The sequence below is a fragment of the Bipolaris zeicola genome (genome assembly GCF_000523435.1).
Source record: "Bipolaris zeicola 26-R-13 unplaced genomic scaffold scaffold_264, whole genome shotgun sequence".
Taxonomy (NCBI): Eukaryota; Fungi; Ascomycota; class Dothideomycetes; order Pleosporales; family Pleosporaceae; genus Bipolaris; species Bipolaris zeicola.
Genome location: NW_006912313.1, coordinates 1 through 14,623, shown reverse-complemented (window position 1 = coordinate 14,623; position 14,623 = coordinate 1). Strand labels below are relative to the sequence as shown.

The following is a 14,623-nucleotide window of genomic DNA, read 5'->3' as shown; positions in this document are numbered from 1 at the left end:
CCCCCACATCCCTTACCCAACAGTCCTCAGAAAAAGACCAATCATGTAACGTGAAAGAGCCCATAACCTCATAACCCCTTTATATCAGCAAACCCACGCATGAAACCGTCATCACAAAAAAAGCCAAAAAAAACAGCAATCGAATATTCATGCAATGCATCACCCCAATCACATAAGCGACCGTCGCTTCAATTTCCTTCTACCCAACCGTTAGTAAAACGAAGCTCGCATGGGATCCGATAGGATACGGGAAACTTACGTAGCACCCCAACTATACCTACTCTTCGGCCTCTGGCCTTCAGCCTCGTTCGCGGTATACGGCCTTACCGACGCGGCTGGGATTTCCATAATCGTCGCATCGTGCGCGGCGTAGTACCGTTGTTGCTGTGTCAGACTTGCTCGTTTTGGCTTGGCGGCAACGCCCAAGTTCTGAGGAACGGGCGAGGTAGCGGGTGGAGTTGTCGAAGACCGTTCAATGGGCTTCGGTGGTTTGATGGAAGCAGAAGTTGAAGGGCGGGGGGTAGCGTTCTTGTCTTTTGGGACGAGGACACGGCGGATGACCGAGTCTTGGGTTTTGGATCCTACCATTTTTTGCATTACGTCTTTGAAGCTTGTGCTTTTACTGCGTGTGCCTTTTGCGGCTCGGAGCTCAGGGGGTGGCAGGTCTTGCGACATCAGGTTCCAGCGGGTGTTGATGCTTTTTACCGAACGCTTGCCTCGGACATGTCGTACTGGTGTCTGTTGAATGCTTCCCTCACGTTCTTGGACTTCGACTTCTTGGGGTACTGGGGTAGAGGTGTTTTCTTCTGAGGGTGTTGTTGATGGCGGGCTCATTTCCTGAATCAGGGTTGCGCCACTAGAGCGGGCGGATGTGCGTTCAGTGCGCTCCGCAGACAGCACCCGTTGGCGTGGACGATGCGTTACAAGTCGCTCACGGTCAAGCATGAGTTGGTATTTGGTAGCTTGGAGCTCAGCGATGGACTGCTTTAGACGCTCAATCTCATCTTGGTCTTGAGTGTGGAAGCTAGCGGCAGCATCTAGCTCTCCTTGTATCTCCTTGATGTGCTGGTCCTTGTCCGCGATGGTTTTCCTGAACTTCTTCGCTTCTTCTTCTTTGATCTTGAGCGTGCGTCGAAGTTCGTCCAATTGATCTTCCATGCGTTGGAAATGTACGTGGTGGACCAGACTTGGGCGCACAGTCTTCGTATCTTCATTGACGGGTTGCTCCGATTTGTACTGCTCTCGGAACGCTTCAGATTCTCGTACGGCAGCAAACATTCGTGCGTTTGCATCGGCTAGCCGCTTTTCAAGGGCCGTCACTTCCGCATAAAGTCGAAGGTTTTCTTCTTGGGTGGTATCGAACATGGCTTCAAGCTCATTCTTGTCGTGATCGTTCTCGTTGATCGTGGGCAAGCGACCGGGTAGAGGGCTCCCTCGGCTTTCAGATTGTGAGTCTGCTTCTGCAAGCTTGATAGTCACCTCCTCTAGCTTTTCCTGTGTTTGAACATGTCTTTCACGCTCCTCCTTGAGAGCCTTCTTTGTCTTCTTCGCCACATCCCACGCCCTTGATAACTCGGCCTGATGATTGACAACATACTCGTTGGGTTTCGCAATGGCAGCTAGTTGTTCTTGGAGTTTGGCGATGATGAGGTCCTTGTCTTCCTCTCCGCCTTTCGAATCTCGACCCTTCCGAACTCGCAACAATCGGACCTCGAGCGCATGGTCGCCTTCATCCGCTTCATCGGAAAGTCCCAGTTCCGCCTGTCGTTCTATTGAGATAATTCGCTCCTTCATCAGCCTCAACTGGGCGTCCTTAACCTCTATTGTGGCCTTGTGTTGCCGAGCCATCTCTTCTAATCTGGCGTCACGCTCCTTGATACACGCGTCCTTTTGCTCGTTGCCCTTGCGAAGTGCAAAGAGTTCAATGTCTTTGCGGTATATAATGGCTTGGTGGTCTCGTCCTAGATTCTGCTTGACGATCTTCAATTCCTCGCGTAGGTTGGCATATTCGGCAAATGTCCCATTGAGCGTCTCGCGCGCATTAAAGAGTTCCTCCTTCGAAATGCGGAGCTGGGTTTCGGTGGCTTTGTGGGCAGTCTTTAATTCCGTAAGGGAGCGTTGCAATCGAACAATTTCTCTATCTTTGGCGTCAAAAGTTATTAAGCTTGTGTCGGGTGTGGTTGACCTTTGCGCTAAGGCGGGTATGAGGTTTCTGGTTCCGGTGATTGCGGCACTTGCGTTGGCAGATGTTGTGCGGGTCTCGATATCTGGGGTTTCAGAAGGCGATGTTTGCTGGGGTGAATGATGTGATTCGCCGCCAACGATAGCGTCGAACGGCGTACAGCCGACCGCGTGCTGAAACAGGTCAAACGCAACCATGACAAAAACTAAGACCAGTGAATGGCGGCCTTGAAACTTGTGGCTGGCGCAAAAAAGGACGACCAGAAATTGCAAAACGTTTACGAGGGATGTTTGGTATCTACTCGCCCACGGACTTGGCGAATCCTCGATGAGTAAGATGGACGCAGTAAGCAGAACCGCGACGATCACCGTCCAAAAGGGCAGATCAAAAGCAAAGTCAAGTGCTCCAAGACGCCCTCCAGAAAGAAGCCCTTCTCCTAATTTAGATGCGTTTGCTTGAAGTGCGTTGCGTGTGGAGGCGATCAATCGGTAGATTATAGCCGTTAACGGCTTGTCGACTACACTAAGGATTAGCGTGCTGTCAATAAAAATACAAGTGATGCACAGAAATAGCAAGTTGACCTTATGTACATACCTGGCCTCGATGCTGGTGGATCATATACCAGAGGATCGCACGCGATGCAGATGGGGGGTGTGGCCGTAGAGTTCGGGTTAAATGTCAACGTTGATGAAGATCTTGGAAGAAATGGCTCTGTGGGCAATAAAGTAGTCCAGCCACCAAACAAAAGAAAGCTAGCAAGCATGACGAGTACCGACCCGGCGGCGATCAGCAGCGGGTAGCATTGTGCATGGCTTCGGGCCACTTTGCAGACTGTTGTCATACTGGTACAAGCCAGACCCGGCCAGGTGGGCATAAGGCTGGAAAACAACCGTTTGGATTGGTGAACCGGGCGGAGAGCGACCCAGGATCAGGGCCGTGTTCAATTTTAGGCGTTTAGAGTTAAATTCGTGGTATTTGTTATGTATACAACTGGCCAAGATGCAATGCTATGAAAGAATAGGGAGAGAAGGCCGCCTAATCATGGAGGAATATCTAGCCAACAAAAAAGACAGAAATGTAAAGAGAACACATAAGATGGAGCGTTAATGAGTTCATAGAAGATGCGCATAACAAAACAGTTGACCCGCGACACCTTGGAGGGATGCATCCAAACACAGTGTCGTCAGATCAGTGATGGACAATGCGACAGGGATCCCCGCAGCAGCACTCAGAGCAGAGTACTTAATACTCAAAATTCGAACCGCTTAAAACCCTCGACCAAGCCGTCGCTAATCTTCGACGGTATCGCCCATACAGGGAGGTAATGCTGTACCTCATCAAAAGCAGGGATGTCACCGGCGTTGGCATCCGACCACAGACACATAACCCTTCCAGAAAGCTTGGATTGTTCTTCGGCGTTCCATTTCACGCTTACGTTCCAGGGCTGACCGAATTCGCGATGCCAGAGGCGCACTTCCCGGGATCCCGCTGCGCCAACAGGCTTAAAGCGGGGATCTGAAACGGCGCCAGCAACGGCTAGGTCGGTAATGGGGGAGTCGAACAGAATCCGGCATGCCCGCGTGTTTTGGCCGATGACACTTATTGTTGCTGAGTTGGAGCTGTTGTTGTTGGAAATCGTGTAATCGATCCATTTGTCAGTTGCAGGCTTATGGTCCGATAGAGTTGTTTGGGCTGTAGCTGTGGCTGAGACTACTTTGGCCGGTAGACCCTGCCATTCGCATGTCTTGAGCTCCTTACGTGTCGCAACGTCAGGCGTCATGCAACTGACCTGCGTGCCTTGCGCACTGGGTATTTCGCTGACAATGCGCTGCACGTAGCCATCCACACCAGTCAGGGATACGGTATTGACACCTGTCTCACAGTTGACTCGCTGAACAAAGTAGACCTTCAAGCGATGATCCCTGCTGAAGGGGAATGCCACCAGATTGTAAATGACGGTCCCAACACAGACGAGGAATAGAAAGGTCGGGACATGGTAAGTGAAACGGTGAATGAAAGGGCCGATGGGCGTCAGCAACAGGACGCTGAGCGACGCAATAGCGAGGTATATGAACAGTGATGAGTTGCCATCTGACGGCGTCTGGTAGAGAGCCGATGTCAGAAGAAGAGCCACCTGTCCGACTAAGATGATGACAATGGGCGCCAAGAGCAGCAGTTGGATGATCCAGATCCAGCTCGGTAATTTGCCGCTCCACTCCTGCTCCCCAGGATAAACAGTCCCGGGATCCATTCGCCGTGCATGATCGTCGCTTCCGTCGCTGGTGGAGTCTCGCCTGGTTCCGTATCTTGCAAATCCGCGGCGATTGCCACGCAACAGAGATGTAGTTTCGGTCGCGTCATCATCTGGTGCCGCACGCTCGTCGGAGCGTGATGCGCTGGTACTACCCGTGACAGGGCGACTGGTGGATTCTGAATCCTGACGCAAGTGATTCACTTGATCGATGTGACGTGCGTACGCGGACTTTGTCGGTGCGAAGAAGAGCTCTAGATACGATAGTAGGATGGCGACGAATACGGCGGCAAAGTGGAAGAGCATCGGGTAGCCGCCTGCAAGTTGGTAATTGTTAACGAAGACGGTGACCACGATAAGGAGGATGAAGGACCCAATGAATAACCATATCAATGCGTACATGCGTTGAAGAGCAGAGGGTCGCATGGCGTCTGCGCCACGGGACAAGAACCAGGCGACTGTGAACCAAGCAGAGAGCATCATACTGTTACTAGGGTCAGCGATGGTGCTGGCAGGCGTTCCAGTTGACTTACCTCCAGACAGCATAGGGGCTGCTGTAGATGATCATGGCATTGAATCGAACGATGAGATAAGCCAGAGCGACGACGATGGCTGTGGCAGCGACGAAGATGATGGGGAATCGGAAGAAGCCTCGCCAGCCGTAAAGGTGTACTGGATGGTCATCATCCGATGAGTAGACATATGCCTTGCGAGCAAACAAGTAATTCTTATCAAGTCGTGAAAGTCCCACAGTAAGGCCAATGAGGACAAGAGGCGCGACTACCAACATAGTGACACATAACGCGAACAAAGTGTGTAGCCGGAACACAACAAAGACTTTGCCAAAAAGATCGAACCAGACGCCGTCGCTGCCAGTGCCTGCATTGACTCTGCCATTGTCGACAGTCTCCGGGCCACTGAACTGAGTACCAGTTACAGAGGCCAATCCGGCAGTCGAAGCCAAAGCTGCTGACAACATGTGCCAAATCGACTTTATGGATGTTTCTCGTGCCGAATCTTCGATTGTATGGTACCGTGCTCTAGGCTCCAGGAAAGCAATGTCAAGCCCGCGGAGACCAAGATCGCCATGGAAGACGCGATAGTCGGTCTCACTGCGAACAAGGCCTTTTTTGAAGCCATCGCCACTCACAACTGTTCCATAAGGATATTTCGACTTTCTATAGAAGCGCGTTACTTCAGTATCGGTGCTCCTAAAGAGGGCAGCCCGGCCACCAGCACCAACACCCTCCAAGTTGACAAAAGTATGGGGGACTTGGGATATGGGATTTCTCATGAAAGCCTTGGCACCATTCAGGTAGTCTTCTTCGCCATTGTTGAGCAAAAGAAGTATCGTCCGTTTGGGCCAGTTGCGGGATTCAGTGAAGTACGAGAGGAGCTGGAGTACCGTTACAACACCGACGCCATCGTCAGTCGCCCCGTAGCCGGAGCTCACAGAGTCATAGTGTGCATTGACAAGAACGCCGCCATTGTCTGGTCTGCGCTCAGTGGAGTTGAAGGGTTCATCGTCCTGGGAGCCACGGATGGCGACGATCAGATTGGTTCCTTCAAAATAAACAGAAGTGGTACCGGACGAGAACGTGACATTTGCGGTTAAATCATTGAGCACTTCAATCTGGTCGGGCTGGACATCCTTTTCGGCGATGATGGCCTGGATGCGCGAGAGAAGGTATTGATGCACGTCATCATTAGCATGGCTATTGTACGGGTGAAAGAAGCGGGTGATGTGCTGGAGGTCTGCCCAGGCTTGGGTAAGGTTGATACCTGGAGGAGGATGCGAGGGATAGTCCGGGACGGTCAGATGGGTGGTGAGCAGAGCAGCTAACAGACCGACGTAGATGGCGGTGGTGAAGAAGATGACGGGCGCGGGCGTGAAGGAGAAGGGATTATAGCGGGCCATGGCTGCACTGGTGGAGCCGTGTGCATAGGCTCGTTGAGTCGCAGACGAGGCAACGGCAACAGAGCAGTCACAGCAATGACGCGAAGTGGAGAGGCTGGGGTGGTGTTGAGGTCTCTATGGGTCCACGATGGGCGGGGTGCGGGCCTCGTGCATGCATGTGCAGGCGTCGTGGGTCATAGCTCCATAGCTCCTGCCACCACGCGACCGCCAAGAAACTGCCATTTTCCATTCCCCCCACACGCTCATCTCATCCCATTCATCTCAACCCCTCCACTATCGATGAAATGGAGACACGGAGACACCACGGACTTGTACAGGGATTTATGTAGCGTCTACTGAATCCATCCAGCACGTACGCCCATCGATGCAGTCTCTATATACAGTTCGCAGCAGCCTTCGGACTGACTGTGTCGTCTGAGGAAGCAGTGAATATTCGACACCACGACCGCACGTCACGAGATATGGATACGGATAAGGATACGGATATCTATACAGATACAAATGTGCTCTTGAATGCGCCCGTGTTGCCCCCCCTTCCACGACTTGTTGCTACGCCGACAGCCTACTCTGGTAGCTGCCTCGCCCTCAGTCCCCAGCTCATCGCGTACCTCCAAACCCTCCTCGCCCCGCCGCCATGTATCACACTCTCGATAGGAAGTGGCTTTGGCCTCCTTGAAGCATATCTCATGACTGGCCTCGATACCTTTCATGTCATCGGTGTTGAGGTCGCGCCGGGCCCTAACAAATACCTTCCCTCTTCCCACCACCGCCTCGTCAATGGCACCCGCTTCCTTGAACCCTTGGCAGAACAAGCCCGGATCTGGCTCTTTGTGTATCCAAGACGCGTTGGCTTGATTCAGGAGTATATGACGGCGTACGGCCAAGGGGCGGTGGAGAGGATAATATGGGCTGGACCCAAAGCCGATTGGGACGACTACAGACCATGTTTTGCCGACTGGACTGTACAAGAGCAAGAGGCCGGTACGGTCGGTGGGCGTGCATGGGAACTGATTGTTGTTATAGATAAAAATTCGGCCTGAGATTAGGTGATGCAAGACGAGGGTGCTGCCTGGGAAAGACACTGATTTTGCAAACACTCGTGAATCGTATATGTTGTGGAAGGAGATAGCCTACAAATCTGTCCCGTCATTTGTAGAGCAGATGCGCATGTAGAAATAGCTGGAATGTCCTGCAGGCCGGATATCACTCGACTGACGATGCTCAGTTGCGTATCTGGCTTGTCCTGGTCACATACCACACATGTTATCTCTATGAAGAATCACATGACCGCTCCATGTTCAAACAACAAACATGGATGGCATCGTCGTCTTTCAACGCTCTCTTGGCTACAGATAAAGCCGTCAGACTTAATGCACCGCAATCCCATCTTGACCCCATCATCAAATCATTGCATCCGAACTTGTGGAAAGTGCTCAAATGTGTAAGAGACTAACAATATAGCTGACATCAAAGATATAAACTCCAACTAGTAATCCGATTGGGCGCGACTCGGAAGTGTTCTTGTTTTGCTTCTCTACCTTGTCAATTCAGCTATTTTGAAATATGTTTAAGAGGTAGTTAGTCGTCATATTTATCACCATACCACAATTACCGTTATACTCCCAGCTTAGCCATTAGCATATACCGGTGCACAGATTCTTCTACGATCTGTAGTCAAACTTCAAAGCATGCACAACAACCACAGTTCCTTCAATGGGAGAGCTAGATTTTTTTTTAATTTGTTGCAAGTACAAGGAAGATTTCATTCTCACCTCTCTATAATTGCGATCCGCCATTACACCCCCAAATGTATCTAGCGCACTACAAGAAAGACATGCTATGATGAAAATTCTGCAACTATTGCAAGTCTCAATTTAAAAAATACGTTGTCAAACAAGCTTCGCTCGTATGTTTCAGTGCGGTTGCTTTTAGTCCGTATTTTCCTTGAGAATCCGGCTTTCCCGTTGGTGGTGTTCGTTGAGGGGTCTCCCAAGAATGGGACCGTTGACTCGCTACACATGCCAGCTAATGCCGCCATGACGATCGCCACATCATGCCTCGTAGCTTGGATACGTTGACGAAAGATGTGATGCTAATTTTGCAAGTAAAGCATCTATACTACATAGATGTACGAGTGGTAGAAGACGCCAACGTCAAGGCTTGCAGATCGAATGCGTTGCCGGATTGCCCATTGTACGTTTGCAGGCTAGGGCGGAGGAAAAAAGAGCTATTTTGTCGCATTGATTGTATTCATGCATCGTGGGAGAAAATTGACTCTCCCATGGCTCGCCGGCCGTGTCATGTGGGGACCTGAGGGGTTTCGTATTACAGTCATTTTTGATGAAGCTTGGTCGGGTGGTCTCGTGAGTGGGATTCATGAGACGACTTTGGCTAAACAGAACTCAAGTAACTATATGAATTGTCGGGTATTGTAAGAATGATTCTTTTGAACAAAGAAACAAATATTTTGGAAAGTCTTGCTATATACTATCGCCTGTATGGGGGAGCGGGGTACATGCTGCGCGACGTCACGAAATGCGGGCAGAGATGTAACAGTGGACGTGTTGTTTGATCCTTGGGTCCGAGGTGGGGATTTGAACAGGGTGAGAGAATTCCTGAAATATCCAACTATCCTCGTACCAGTTGGGGCAACTTTAGTATTACAAGCCACATAGCTCTCAACACGAGTGGGCATAGTCGTGGTTTGATTATGGAACTTTATTGTATATCCCAGGCATATGAATACTTGGTCGCTAGGTTTCTTTTTGAGCCTTTCCATGCAAACAGTTCGTACTGCGATGATGGTCCGGATACTGTGACTCTGTAAAGTGTACCATAACGACCCCCTCGACATCACGGCGCTGAAAGAAAAATTCAGGAATGAGAAGGCCGGACACGAGCAGAACGAGGCACGGTGGGTCTACGAGCATAACGAATCCTGTTGTGCTAGCTTTGGTTCTCATAAGTGGCTAGTAGATCGCTCGCTTGTCGTACTACCTTGCACAGCCACCCGTCCTCCGGTCATTTTTCATCGAACGTACACATAGGCATGTCACCGCGGCACAACGCCCTCAGATCTAGTAAGCCTGCGTGTATGTCGCCTGGTTGTTGCGACAAAAAGCATGCCATTGAATGGGACGTTTTGCTATATTAATTCCGCGATGCTCTAGTTTAGCTGACACGCAAGTACGTAGACTACCAATTAACGCTGCTAGTGGTGTCGTGTTGAGACAAGACCGTCAAAATCAGATGCGAATACGTGATGGCACGTGCCCGGACGCAGCGTGACCAGTACACAGTTTCTAGTGCTAAATAGACGATATTTTCAAAATGGAAAAGTCGTGTTTTTGCGCAGCCGATGGATCGTGTGGAGATAGAGTAGTATGGGCACGGAAGCTCAGTGCTTGTCTTTGCGTGCTGGGTCGAGGTACCTGGGACCGAGGCTGTTCGAAGATGTGTAGCTCCTCAATAGTACGAAGGCCATGTACGTAAATAGCGTCCCATTCGGTGTGCCCGCTGTTCGCGACACTCTGGAATGCTACCTCGAGGGCTGAAGATGGCTAGCTGGAGATGCAATGACGCATGATTTCTATTTTGGGATGCGCAGCACAGACGATGATTGGCTCACCGCCTTGCCATCATGTGGCGAACCCCAAAGCGGGTAACTATGGGTTACGAGCGCCAAGTCAGGTCGGCCCAGATCACCAGCCTCGTATTACGCCTTTAAACTTTGTGGTAATACGAATGTTCAAAAGTATAAAGAAGAGCTGGCAGGCCCGCTTGTCATCCTTCATCACCAGTCTACTACTACTAATCTAACCACAACTACTCTCGTTTATTCGAAACATTTCGATACCTTTCGCTTACTATCTCAACTTCAGTATATCCGCAACCTCCACCATGCGTTACTCTTTCTTCGCTCTAGCCACAGCCGGCGTCCTCGCCTCAGCTCAATCTACAATTCCTCTTGGCGAGAACTGCACTCCGGGTGGCACTCCGTGTGCCGGCGGCGCCAACTGCTATGCTACCAACTCCATGCTCCAGCCCTTATGCGGAAACTTCCAGTCTTCTTGCACCAGTGACGCGCAATGTGCATTCAACACTTGCAACGGCGGCTTCTGCAATGGCGTCAAGGCTTCTTCTTCCTCAACCCCACCGACCGTCACAAGCAGCTCGTCTGCGCCCGGATGGAGTCCCGCCCCTTCACCCACGATTGTCGCGCCCGCTGGCTCTCTTTCTCTGGGTGCTGAGTGCAACCCTTTTGTCACACCTAGCCAGTGTATCGAGGGTGTACAGTGCTGGGCCAGCAACGCCGGTTTGATCGCGAGATGTGGTAACTTCAACGCCGCATGCAAGACCGATGCGCAGTGCGCCTACAACACCTGCAACAACGGCCTTTGCAACGGTCTTCGTGCGTCGTCTTCTGGCCTGCCTGTAGCTTCTTCTTCTGGTCTTCCTGTGGCTTCTTCCAAGCCAGTCCCAGGAACCATAAGCATCAAGCCTACCCCTTCTTCCGGCTCGGGTGGAAACGGTACCGTGAACCCATCTCACACTCCCTCATCTACTTCGTCCGGCACCCCGGAGTTCACCGGCGCTGCGTCAGCTGAGAAGGTAGCGGGCGGCATTTTCGCCATTGTCTTCGGTGCTATCGCTTTGGGCTTGTAGGGATGTGGCGGTGACTAGCAATGAACTAATGATGGATTGATTGGACAGAATAATGTTTGCTTTTTACGCTCAGATCTGTCTCTCTTTACTGTTTTCAGGGTGTACATATATAGACTAATGCAAATAATCACTATCCTTTAAAACAAAACCACCCATTGATCATCACTATCCAGAATGGTTAGGTTTACTGGAACTTGCAGATCAATGTCTTACACACCGCCTATTCTGTCAAAAAGCGAGACACGAAATAGCGTGGTCGTAGCGTTTCTAGCATAATTACTTCATTTACCTACTTAAAGCTGTAATCAGATGATCATGCCAAATTTGTCTAAAACTCAGTTGAATCTATATCTCACAAATTAGAAAGATCTGGCTGTTGATTGCCGTTATCAACTTGGTTCCTGGCACATTTCAAATTTACAATCTCGCCCATCAATCATAGGGTGTGCAAAGCAAGTAGCAACATGTTTGTCAAGCTATCTGATATAACCATAGTGCCCATAGTCAGTTAGCCGACCTGCTATATTTCTCGTTGTTGTCTAGTACTTGCTCATGAGAACGGTTCTCTAACCTATTTGCATTTTACCCTCAGTCATCCTAAATACTATATAGCAGAGGGAAAAACTTCATATCTCTAGAAAAAAGAACCTGCTTCTTTCTCTCAAGACATTGTCGCTATGACTACGCACCTATCCCTTGCTTGGCCTGATTTAAGCGTACCAACAGTTTCCACAGCCTCCACTCACTGTCACTCGACCAAAAGTACTCTTGTACTTGACGTCAGAGGTACAAGTAAAAAGCACTGGAGTCATAGTATCTTATTATTGAGTTCATCAAGCCATACAATCAGAGTTTCGAGATTGGTGCAGCATCAGATTTCGTCTCGCTCCTCAACGCCTCGAGATACTGATCACTAATGGTCCGCTTCTGCTCATCCGGAATGTACGCCCATTCACTTCGCTCGACGATCTCCTTTTCTCTCCATGCCGCCATCTCATCTCCTAGCCACTTGACGCTGACTTCCGCCGTTTCGTCAACGGCCTCCATCGGAATTAGATGGCCAACACCCTGGACCGTCACCTCCGCCACTCGGCCCTTGGCTGCACCGCCACTCCCGCCGATGCCCACGCCCGTTGACTCGACCTTGTCAGCGGTCGGCTCGCACGCCGTGTAGTGGGATTCGCTGCCGAATACGTATAGCACCGATGGCCGCACATATGGCAACATATGGAATGCGACGACGGACTCGGCGCGCTCAAGCGGCTGGCCCGGTAGTGCCGCCTCAGGCGTATAATCCGCATACGCCGCACTGTTTGGCCCCCCAAGCTGTGCGCCGAGCCCAGGGTAAGCGTGTGCATCGAAGGTTGGCCGGAGGAAAGTGAAGACTTCCTGGTGCTTTGTCGTGGTGAGCGTGACAGCGTCAGTAGCGGCGTCTTCTTCATGCGTCACGTGAGCTTCAGTCCCGGCCACTTGGATGTGGCGCGGGTACACAGCCGTGGGTAGATTGCGCAAGCCGTACTGCAGCCACCGCTGCAACACACGCTCATCCCAATTGCGGTAATACTACTTGTTCCTGCGAAATTCGTCGGCTGCAGCGGAACGGGACGGCCACACATCGCGGCGGCGGATCGAAGCAAGCGCGGGTAGTATGCGATAGCCCGCTGTGAAGTTGAATACTCGCCTTCAGGTGCGAGGCAAGCTGTATTCGTATCTCCCAATCGGTACATGTCCTTTCTACGCATGGTTTTTCCGAGCTCATTATGAATAGGTGATCCGGCGCTCCTCCGACAAAGCTTGAAGGAGGCCTACACCTACATCGATCAGTCGATCCTGGACTGGACCCACAAAGAATCAACGGGCTTACCCCTTCAAGTTACAGCTACTGATTCTGCCTGCCTTGTGGATTACCTGCTTCGCGCCACGGATGGCTCCGGGAAGACAATGAAAGGCAATACATACGAGGCAACATTTTGGTGCTTCTGGGGGCTGGTTTCATAACTAGCTCAGCGTTTCTTTCCTGGCTGATCTATTCCTTTACCGTCTACCCAGGGATGCAAGAGCGGCTGCTGCAAGAGCTGGTAGATCACGGTGCAGCAGCAACCAAAGAGTGGACGTACGAGGAACTGCAGGCGCTGCCGTTTCTGGATGCTTTCGTCAAAGAAACACAGCGCCTGCATAGCCCGTCTTTTCAACCAGCACGCAACAACTGACAAGAAGTTATTCTGCCTGGCGGCTACCGTTTACCTGCAGGTGCCATTTTGATCCCTAGTCTTCCCCACTTGCATACCAATCCGGCACACTGGGACGACCCTTATAGCTTCAATCCCGATTGCTGGGCTACTACACGCGTGAAGGAACGGCACCGTTCTGCGTACGTGCCCTTCGCTGCGGGCGCACGTGGCTGCATTGGATTCAATGCAGCATTGCTAGAGGCCAAGGTTGCCGTTGTAGAGTTGGCTTACAAGTATGCGTTTGCAGATGCCAGCGTGGAACCAATCGAGTATGATCCGGAATTCAACAACATCAGACCTTCGAACTTCTACGTAAAGGTTGCGAAAAGAATTTTCTGGCCAACTCCGAACTTCAATGCTAGTTGATTGCATTCATCAACTTTCCAAAATCATCCATTGTGAGAGTGTGAGGTCATAAGAGACGCTAGATGACAAAAACTACGTAAACCTGTTGAAACAAGACGAGGGAAAGGGGGTGGGTCAGCGGAGCTGTAGGACAGTGCGACGGACTATCTCACGGACAGATGATAGCTAAGCTGCTTCAATCAGGCGTAGGGTCTCCTCTGTCCAGCAGAAGATCTCCACGAAAGCTAGTCCATCGACTGTTCTGTGCAAAGAATTTGCAGAACATTAATCAATTGCACCTTTCTGGTTGTGATGGTCTAGTGGCATAGGGCTGAGCTTTTCACAGTCGGTTTCACGATGTTGAAGATTGCGTAAGAGGCAGGGCGCAGCCCCTTACAATACACTACTATTTATAGTATGCTTAACTCTTGTAAACGCTAGTGACCATGAAACATTGGTACAAAGAAACCACCAAAATTGTTCGGATGTTTGAAGGGGCAAAAGTCATACGTCACCCTTATAAGCAGGGGTCCCTTTCTTGGCGTTGCGCTATCTATACCCATCTCCGCTAGGATTCGAGCTTGATCGTAATCTATCTCGTACTGTAATTAAAGCCGCTTCTACCTTCCATTCTTTCCCGATGTCCATCCTTCTTGATTCGTCTTCCTCTCTTTCTCTCTACGTATAAACTCCGATAAAAGCATAAATAAGAGTTAAAATACCATAAAAAGAAAACGTATAAGATGGGAGAGGGAGAGAAAAGAGTAGCAAAGGGGCAGATAAGGAACAAGAGACCTAAGGGGGAGGTGTTTCTTTTCACTTTCTTTACTACCTTGCTAACATGATATGATTTATGTTTAAAGAGAGCCTAACGTGTTTTACAAGCGAGCGGGCCATACAAGCGAGCGGGCCACCCCACCAACTTTGCGCACCTCTCTAACTCTGATCAACTATGGCCCTATCAAATCAAGCCCACAACGTCTCTCATGAATCTGATATACAGCTAGCAATCTTAGCTATTAATCAAGATC

The 14,623-nt window shown here is 50.5% G+C and overlaps 5 protein-coding genes across 5 annotated transcripts; 2 read left to right on the top strand and 3 right to left on the bottom strand.

Moving 5' to 3' along the window:
• Nucleotides 1–168: 168 nt before the first annotated feature.
• On the bottom strand, nucleotides 169–2,945 carry COCCADRAFT_40907 (uncharacterized protein; the record flags this gene model as incomplete). The annotated part of the gene is made up of 3 exons (XM_007718910.1): nucleotides 169–199; nucleotides 260–2,699; nucleotides 2,777–2,945. 3 exons carry the CDS (start codon nucleotides 2,943–2,945, stop codon nucleotides 169–171), a joined length of 2,640 nt encoding a protein of 879 aa, XP_007717100.1.
• A 486-nt stretch (nucleotides 2,946–3,431) lies between these two features.
• COCCADRAFT_9056 (uncharacterized protein) lies at nucleotides 3,432–6,351 on the bottom strand (the record flags this gene model as incomplete). The annotated part of the gene is made up of 2 exons (XM_007718909.1): nucleotides 3,432–4,917; nucleotides 4,967–6,351. 2 exons carry the CDS (start codon nucleotides 6,349–6,351, stop codon nucleotides 3,432–3,434), a joined length of 2,871 nt encoding a protein of 956 aa, XP_007717099.1.
• Nucleotides 6,352–6,812: 461 nt separating this feature from the next.
• COCCADRAFT_108741 (uncharacterized protein) lies at nucleotides 6,813–7,391 on the top strand (the record flags this gene model as incomplete). The annotated part of the gene is made up of 1 exon (XM_007718908.1): nucleotides 6,813–7,391. The coding sequence occupies one exon, from the start codon at nucleotides 6,813–6,815 to the stop codon at nucleotides 7,389–7,391; it is 579 nt and encodes a 192-aa protein (XP_007717098.1).
• Nucleotides 7,392–10,251: 2,860 nt separating this feature from the next.
• On the top strand, nucleotides 10,252–11,016 carry COCCADRAFT_30181 (uncharacterized protein; the record flags this gene model as incomplete). The annotated part of the gene is made up of 1 exon (XM_007718907.1): nucleotides 10,252–11,016. The coding sequence occupies one exon, from the start codon at nucleotides 10,252–10,254 to the stop codon at nucleotides 11,014–11,016; it is 765 nt and encodes a 254-aa protein (XP_007717097.1).
• An 846-nt stretch (nucleotides 11,017–11,862) lies between these two features.
• On the bottom strand, nucleotides 11,863–13,273 carry COCCADRAFT_9053 (uncharacterized protein; the record flags this gene model as incomplete). Its single annotated transcript, XM_007718906.1, has 2 exons — nucleotides 11,863–12,452; nucleotides 13,261–13,273. 2 exons carry the CDS (start codon nucleotides 13,271–13,273, stop codon nucleotides 11,863–11,865), a joined length of 603 nt encoding a protein of 200 aa, XP_007717096.1.
• Between the last annotated feature and the right edge of the window lie 1,350 nt (nucleotides 13,274–14,623).